The sequence below is a fragment of the Raphanus sativus genome, chromosome 9, assembly GCF_000801105.2.
Source record: "Raphanus sativus cultivar WK10039 chromosome 9, ASM80110v3, whole genome shotgun sequence".
Lineage (NCBI taxonomy): Eukaryota > Viridiplantae > Streptophyta > Magnoliopsida > Brassicales > Brassicaceae > Raphanus > Raphanus sativus.
The window spans coordinates 25,621,479-25,629,925 of record NC_079519.1 but is presented as its reverse complement, the minus strand read 5'-3'; the positions used below and the strand labels follow the sequence as shown (position 1 = coordinate 25,629,925).

The following is an 8,447-nucleotide window of genomic DNA, read 5'->3' as shown; positions in this document are numbered from 1 at the left end:
TTTTTTTGAAAGAATTTAACTTCATATAATAAAAGCCTGTTTACATCGATGCACTTAGTATTTAACATGCAGTAATCTTTAAGACATACATAATAAACCCTAATTTATTATTCAGAAACTATATATTGATCAACGGGTTATCTACATTCACACGCTTAACTCTAAGCAACTACTGATACTCAACTCCATATTTATACAAAACTATAAATATAATGTCAAAAGAAGCAACGAACTAAAACTATTAAAGAAACGTATGACCACCTATTTGACGATGATATACAACCACTTAAAATATATATTGGTGATTTGACGATGGTAAACGACCACTTAAAAATATATATATTGGTAATGTGTATTACGTGTAATATAAACTATTTATTATTGTCATAAGAATAGTTAAGGTGCAGAAAAGATTGCGTTCTCTCACTTTTTAGTCACATAATTTTAATTTATTGGTTCTTTTTGCAGCGAACGACTTCGTTGTCAAATTTATAATTACGAATCATTCATAAGAAATCGTACGTACATAATCACTGAATTAAAATACCGACACTGGTTGTCATTTGTCAAAAAGGAAAAGAATACGGACCATTGGAATCGATAACCTGATAGATTTTAAAGCATGTCTTCTTGTCAGATTGGTACTTACGTGTTTCTATATGGACTGTGGATATATGTTTTTAAAAAAAAGTTTAAAAAGATTTTTTTTTGCACTAATAAAATAATATACTGGTACATTACATAATATAAGCTGTATATATTACGGGTTTTCTTTAAAAACTTTTTATCATCATCGAACACATATGGTAGCATGTTATAGAAAAGAAAACTAACGGCGAAAGGTATCGCACTCGCACATGATATTCAAACACAAGCAAAACTACGATAAAACTTTAAATGTCGATGGATAACATTTTGCCAAAAATTTGAAAAGAAGTTCGGATAGAATATAACTCAATTAGGCAACGAAATAATGTGGGTTCACCTCATGTGACAACAAAATTGGATATCTTATACAATAGGACGGTCCAATATATATTGATTGGAAAATAATGTGGGTTCACCTCATGTGACAACAAAATTGGATATCTTATGCAATAGGACGGTCCAATATTGACTGGAAAATATCTTCCTATGCATATCTTACTGTCGTCAGTTTATTAATATATGACCACAAAGATTTAGATAATACAAGATGTCCACGTCTAGAACTAAAGAGAAATATAACATTGTAAAAGCTTATTATACTAGTGAGTTTTTGTTTAATACATCAATGGCTAAAACTCAAAGCTAAAGTTGTAATAACTTTCTTGGGAAGGATATGCAGGATAAGTGTCCCGTGTGTCTTATCTCTTCACCAAATCAAGGCTTTAAATGTTTGTTGTCTCTCAAATGTGAGATTTAAATGGTCACATAAAGTTCAAATTCTGTCAAATTAACAATGAAGTAACTGACATATACATGTGTCTGTAGAAATAGATGTCTATGTGTCAAAATATTGCAATTTATTCCTAGCAAAAAGCGGAATCGAGAAGTGATAAAAGAACGCAATTGGTGTAATTTTAGGAAATAGAATAGGGACTGATATTATAAAGAAGCAACAGTGTCGGGTACTTTTCCAAGTTGAAGTCAGATTCATTGGAGTATAGTGTGATATGTGTCAAAAAATCATGGATTTATGGGCTGAAAAGTCGGTCATCTTTTCTGGTACATCAAATATTGTGTTGATATTTCTATTTTGTACATTTCTTAGGTAGAATAATTTGAAACTATAACAAATGGAAACGAATGCCGTTACTATATGAAAACATATAACTAGCTAGGTTGTGGATCAAACCCGCTCCGCTTGATCCGTCAATCCGTAGTTGTAGTTCGAATAACTTTTTTGATTTTAAAAATTTTACCAGTTTGATCCGCAATATGAAAAATATAAAATTGGCATCTGCCCTGTTAAATCCCCAAGTTATCAGCTAGAACCACATATGATATTATATTAATAATAAAAATTATTATTTTAACTATTTTTATTAAAAGTAATAAAAATCTACTTATAATTAAAATTAAATATTTTTTTTAAAATTTTTTAATTTATAATGTTATTTCTTAAAAGATACATTTTAAATTTTGCAGATTGACAAGTATCCGCGTTTATATTTTGGTTGATTTGCATCCTTACCACACAAAAAATACTCGATCCAAATTATTATTTTTCAAATTACTTGACCGCATCCGCCTCACGACGGATCAAATGAAGCAAGGTCCGTGGATAATATTTCAAATTCCTAGACCTACATATAACATAGTGCTGTAGTATTAATTTTTGTTATCACTTTAATATTTATATATATTTCAACCAAATATTCAGAAATATTTTTACATACTAATATGTTATTGCTAATACATAAAATACATATGTTTAGATTAAAATATTAAATGGTATTGTATAAAATAGAAATATTTTGAAAATATATAACTAATGCTAGGTTGTGGGTCAAACCCGCTCCATTTGATCCGTTAACCCATAGTTTAAGTAATTTTTTTGATACAAAGATCCGCAACATGAAAAATATAGAATATGTATTTGCTACTTTAAAGGCGCGAGTGATCCGCTAGACCCACAAATGATATTATTAATAATAAAATTTATTATTTTAATTATTTTTATTAAAAATAAGAAAAACTATTTATAAATAAAATTATTTAAATATTTTTTAAATTTTTAATTTTTTTTTACAAATTCTATTTCTTAAAAAATATATTTTTAATTTTTGGAGGTTGACGAATATCCGCGTTTAGATTTGGTTGATTCACATTCGTACCAGATAAAAACACTCGATCCAAATCATTTTTATTTCAAATCACTCGACCGCACCCACCCCACGACGGATCAAATGAGGCAAGGTCAGCGGATAATAATTCAAATTCCTAGACCACATATTACATAGGGCTGTAGTATTAATTTTTATTATCACTTTAATCTTTATATATATTTCAACCAAATATTCAGAAATGTTTTTACATATATGTTATTATTAATACATAAAATACATAAAACATGTTTAGATTAAAATATTAATATATATATATTATAAATATTATGTATACGTAGTTTAGACATTTTGTAACTCTTTTCTCTAATTGATGAATTTCAAACAATTTTTTTATAAAAGTTTGGTGAGACAAAAGTATCTAAATATGAGTTATAAATATTATATTTTACAATTTTATTGTGTATTTATTATTTATTTATAAAAATTTAGTGTTTATAATTAACAATTATGAAGATTAGAAATTAAATTGTAATATGTAAAAGCATTTAAAGATAAATTTGAGATTTCTTGTTGGAGCAACCTACGCTTAAACCCTCATTTGAAATTTTACTAAACACAATTTAATTTTCATTTTATCCCTTCAACTTATGTAACTTAGATGTAATTTATTAGTATTAATTTTTATAACTTAATCTTTATATATATATTTCAACCGAATATTTAAATATATCTTTACATATATGTTATTATTGATACATAAAGTACATAAATATTTTTAGATTTAAATTAAATTATAGGTAATAAAATATTATGTATATTTTAATCATTTTGTAATTTGTTTTCTCTAATTGATGCATTTTTAGAATATTTTTGTTTTTATAAAACTTTGGTGAAACCATAGTATCAATATAGAGTTATAAATATAATGTCTTTTATTTTATTGTATATTTATTATTTAATATTAAAAATTTAGTACTTATAATTAATTTGTATGAAGATTTAGAATTACAATATAATATGCAAAAAAATATTAAAAAATTGATTTTTTGTTGGATAAATCCATCTTCTATCAAGTCTTCAATTTGAAGATCCTGCATCTTCAAGATGAGTTTTGTTGTTAAAAATCTCTAAACCAGTGTTTTGAAAACTGAACCGAATCAGCCGATATAATAGTGATTTGATTTATAACCGAACAGTAAAATCAGATAAAAACCGGTAAAATCAGTTCAAAAATCGACTTTAAAAAATCAACATATTATATGTTGTTTCGGTTATTATTAAATTAAAACATCATATTTTATAGTTATTTTTTGTTTATCGTTATTTAACTGGTTACTCTTTAATTTTATTCTGAATGTAAAAGTTTCTTTTTTGGCTCTCATATATTTTTCTTATTTTTTCATATTTATAAAATTTAATATTTTATCTTCAAGAATAATAAATTCGGTAATTTGAACAGTCAATCATTTGTTTTTATCATTAATTTGCATAGTATTCATTTGTTTATTATATATATAGCTAGATTTATATTTATTATTTATTTTCACTAATTAATGAAAGAAACTATTGAAGATATCCTGTGTAGAATTATTTTTTGAAGTTTATATAGTGTATATATATTATTATATATATTTTTTAATTTTCTTAAAATAGAAAATTTGATTCGACCGGTTCAACCAATCAATCATTAACGTATATGGAGTTGATCTGGTTTTTAAAACATTGCTCGCTTATCACAAATTCGCCTGGTATAAGAGCCGGTATAATGAAGTCATAAAAAAAGACAGTGTTTTGGTAAATATGAACATTTACACTAATACCCTCAAGGTCTAGTTTATCTCTCGATTGTGCCCTAGATATATCTGCTAACCTCACGCTCATCACACACACGCGCACACACACACACACACCCCCCTCTTCTCAAAAACCTCAAGCAAGCGAATCGTGGAATTTCGAAACTGTTGAGAGATGTCTGATCACGAAGAAAACGGCGTCTCCGGTGATGGATTTCACTCCGAAGATGGCGGTGGACGCGGCGGCGAGATCGACGACCACCGAGACTCAAAATCCGAGGTAAGTACACGCATCCATCTTCTACTTGGCGTATTGCACAATAGGGCTTTTGAGTCGATTCGATGGAGCTATTGCTGTGTTTTCTGTGCGTGTAATTGGATTTGGCTCCGAGATTCGTCACGTTTTGAATCGAATATTTGAGACGAATCCCCAAATCGAATTGGTTGAATGTTGAGAGCAAACAGTGTTACTTTCTACTAGAGTTAGTTTAGAATATGTTATGATACTGTGATTTTTGTGAGTATTAGTGAAATGAGAAAAGTTGTTTTGTGTAGAGGGAAACGGTTGACAAGGAGAGAGATTCGAGAGGGAAAGGGCGGGATAAGGAGAGAGACGGGGAGCAAGAACGGAGGAGGGAGAGAGATGGAGAGAGAATCAAGCGACATGATGACAGGGAGGAGGATAGAAGAAGCAGGGATCGAGACCGACATCACAGAAGTCGTCACAGGGATCGCAGTGGCGAAAGAAGAGAACGTGTTAGGGGTGATGATGATGACTACCGTCGTAGTAGCCGTGACCGTGACTTTGACAGGTTTTGTCAACTTTAGAACTATTCTCCTTTGCATTTTAGATGAAACCATTCCACCCTTCATGTTTTAGAAGACGCTGAGTTTTGATAATTTTTCTGTTTTAGGCGTAGAGATTCTGACAGAGATAGAGGAGATAGACGCCGTCGCCGTTCTCGTTCAAGGGGTAGATCTGAGCGAAGATCACGTTCTCCATCAAAGCCGTAAGCTCATTTTCTCTTTTCATACTGTTTCTAAGAAATTATCTTTGACATTATCTTGCTCTCATGATTGACACTACAGTAACATATTTTTAGAGAATCCAGCTGTGATGAATAAAGAGTGCTCTTTATGTTTAGTTTGTAGAGTAGATTGTTCTCTTGTGCATCTCTCAAGTTGTTGGTCTTTGCGTTTTCGATTCTTTGAATATCAATATCCTTAATTGCAGTAAGCGGGTCAGTGGATTCGACATGGCACCTCCAGCTGCTGGGATGTTAGATGCTGGTGCTGCTCTTACAGGTATACCCACCTCATATTAGCATTTTTCTTCTGTAATTATTACTTTGAAAGAGATAAACTAAGATTGGGTTGTTATGGAGTAGAATGCTAGAATTGAAACCTTTGGTTGTATGGTGTTTTTTTTCCCTGTCTATCTTTTGAGAAGGAAACGTTGGGTTACTTTCCCCTCTCTTCCAAGATTTTGGACTTTATTCGTAAAAAGAAAAATTGACAATCTCTCTAACGGGCTCCTTATAATCTCACTTACTTCACCACTCTATATTCTAAAACCTATAGGATGGATCTAGGTCTTCTCATACTTAAGTAGCAAGTAGTTGTAATAGGCTCTGCTCAGGTGCTTACCTTGTTTTCCTTTTATAGGCCAAGTTCCTGCTCCAAGCCCAAATCTTCTTCCTGGAAATGGAATGTTTCCTTTACAACCTGGACAGGTATGTACCTTTGTCCCTGCCAAGTTGATCCCTGTTCCTGCAACTGATCTTCCTCTTCTTCTATGTCATGTAGCAATTCGGAGGAGTCCCTATGATGCCTATTCAGGCAATGACACAACAGGTCTGTTATATTTCTCATGGATATATGGAAGATACTGTGATTTTTCTGTCTTAACATGCATTCGTATGTGTCTTCAGGCTACTAGACATGCGCGTAGGGTCTATGTTGGTGGCCTTTCTCCCTCAGCAAATGAACAGGTTTAATATTGTGCACTGCATATTTTTGGTCCCTAATATCTCGTCCTGCGTTTGATACGTCTATAAATTCTTGTATTGCAGTCTGTTGCCACATTTTTTAGTCAGGCTATGGCTGCTATTGGCGGAAACAGTGCTGGTCCAGGTATTTTTTTCTGCTGTATGAATTGGTAGAGTTTTAGGTTGAGAACTGTTACTATACTCATTTCTTATAATTATTTGCAGGTGATGCTGTTGTTAATGTGTACATAAACTACGAGAAGAAATTTGCATTTGTGGAGATGCGATCCGTTCAAGAAGCCAGTAATGCAATGACTTTGGATGGAATTATATTTGAGGTAGGTCCTGTTTATCATGGCACCAACGTTTCTTCTGTGTAGGTAATGAAGACTAAACCATATTATTCTTCTATCCCAGGGAGCTCCAGTGAAGGTGAGGAGACCGAGTGACTATAACCCAGCGCTGGCTGCAACCCTTGGTCCGAGCCAGCCCATTCCAAATTTAAACTTGGCTGCTGTAGGTCTGACTCCAGGAGGTGCTGGTGCGCTTGAAGGCCCAGACCGTCTTTTTGTTGGTGGACTTCCTTATTATATCCCTGAGTCACAAATCAGAGAGTTGTTAGAGTCCTTGGGAGCCCTGAAAGGTTTTGATCTTGTAAGAGACAGAGAAACTGGAAACTCAAAAGGATATGCATTCTGTGCGTATCAAGATCCCGCAGCTACAGACATTGCATGCGCTGCCCTCAATGGAATTACCATGGGAGATAAAACTCTATGTGTAAGGCGAGCTAACCAAGGAACAGCTCAAACGAAACCTGAACAGGAGAATGTATTGTTGCACGCACAACAGCAAGTTGCTTTCCAGGTAAAATAAATAATTGCATTAGAGCTTGCCTCTTTGTCAACTATAAATTGATTTGATTTTCTTTTCTATTTTACAGAAGATTATGCTACAACAGGGAGCAGCAGCAGCAGCAACCAAAGTTGTGTGCCTGACTCAAGTAGTTACAGAGGACGAGCTTAGAAATGATGAGGAGTACGAAGACATTGTTGTAGACATGAGAGATGAAGGCGGAAAGTTTGGTAAGAACTCTTCATCGCGAAAAGCTAAGTTCACTTTGGTTTTGATTTGGTGTACATAAGTTGTTGTTTCTGTGTTTGAGATTAGATTGAAAGAGTATTGATCTATCTCCGTTTTGTGTTGGTATATGTCTGTTTTACAGCCTTTTGTTGTCCCACATTCTGCTATAAAGAATCAGGCCATAGCAGGAGACTGCATAGCTTCCTTATCTATATATCATCCGAGACACAACCTTCTTAGAAGAAACACCTTGTTGTTTTTGTGTTTTTGTTTGTTCTTGGATTCGAATATGTTTGCTATTAAAATGCAGGTGCGTTAACTAAAGTCGTGATCCCTCGCCCCAGCTCCAGTGGTGAGCCCGTTCAGGGTGTTGGAAAGGTTTGTAGCCATTATTATTGGCCTATATATTTTACATTTTCTGTTCAATGCAAGTGGAATGTCTGTGGCTGAAAACGATGTTTGGTTTGGGACAGGTGTTTCTTGAGTATGCGGAAACAGAGAGCTCGAACAGGGCAAGAAACGGTATGAATGGTAGGAAGTTTGGAGGGAACGAAGTGGTGGCTGTGTTTTACCCTGAAGATAAGTTTGAACAAGGCGATTATTCTCTCTAAGATAGTATATTTTAATTCTTCAAATAACTTTTTATAAACCATTTACTTGTTTGTGTTGTATCAAGACAACGAAGGATCCACATATTACAATGCTTGTTACCTTTTATTTACCAAACGAAGGCATTCTTTTGGTTTCACATATTTATTTTATTGTATGGCCTTTTTGAGTCAATTTGCCAAATCTAATGGTAAAATTAGGTACTA

General features: G+C 32.8%; 1 protein-coding gene across 2 annotated transcripts; it reads left to right on the top strand.

The window, feature by feature from the left end:
* The first annotated feature begins 4,644 nt into the window (after window positions 1-4,644).
* LOC108828454 (splicing factor U2af large subunit A) lies at window positions 4,645-8,380 on the top strand. Of its 2 annotated transcripts, XM_018602160.2 has the most exons (13): window positions 4,645-4,844; window positions 5,120-5,376; window positions 5,479-5,574; window positions 5,799-5,869; window positions 6,230-6,297; window positions 6,371-6,418; window positions 6,496-6,555; window positions 6,637-6,697; window positions 6,778-6,890; window positions 6,970-7,416; window positions 7,493-7,634; window positions 7,943-8,010; window positions 8,106-8,380. In XM_018602160.2, the coding sequence occupies exons 1-13, from the start codon at window positions 4,740-4,742 to the stop codon at window positions 8,241-8,243; spliced, it is 1,674 nt and encodes a 557-aa protein (XP_018457662.1). In that variant the 5' UTR covers window positions 4,645-4,739; the 3' UTR covers window positions 8,244-8,380. The 2 variants fall into 2 exon arrangements, with proteins under 2 accessions (XP_018457662.1, XP_056850581.1); XM_056994601.1 differs by lacking the exon at window positions 8,106-8,380 and having other exon boundaries at window positions 7,775-8,010.
* The last annotated feature ends 67 nt before the right edge of the window (window positions 8,381-8,447 follow it).

Excerpts from the sequence above, each read along its gene's own strand:
- LOC108828454 (XM_018602160.2), top strand. The coding sequence starts at position 4,740 with ATGTCTGATCACGAAGAAAACGGCGTCTCCGGTGATGGATTTCACTCC. Across the intron at positions 6,556-6,636 it reads CTCCCTCAGCAAATGAACAG|TCTGTTGCCACATTTTTTAG; the intron begins GTTTAATATTGT and ends CTTGTATTGCAG. Across the intron at positions 8,011-8,105 it reads CCGTTCAGGGTGTTGGAAAG|GTGTTTCTTGAGTATGCGGA; the intron begins GTTTGTAGCCAT and ends GGTTTGGGACAG.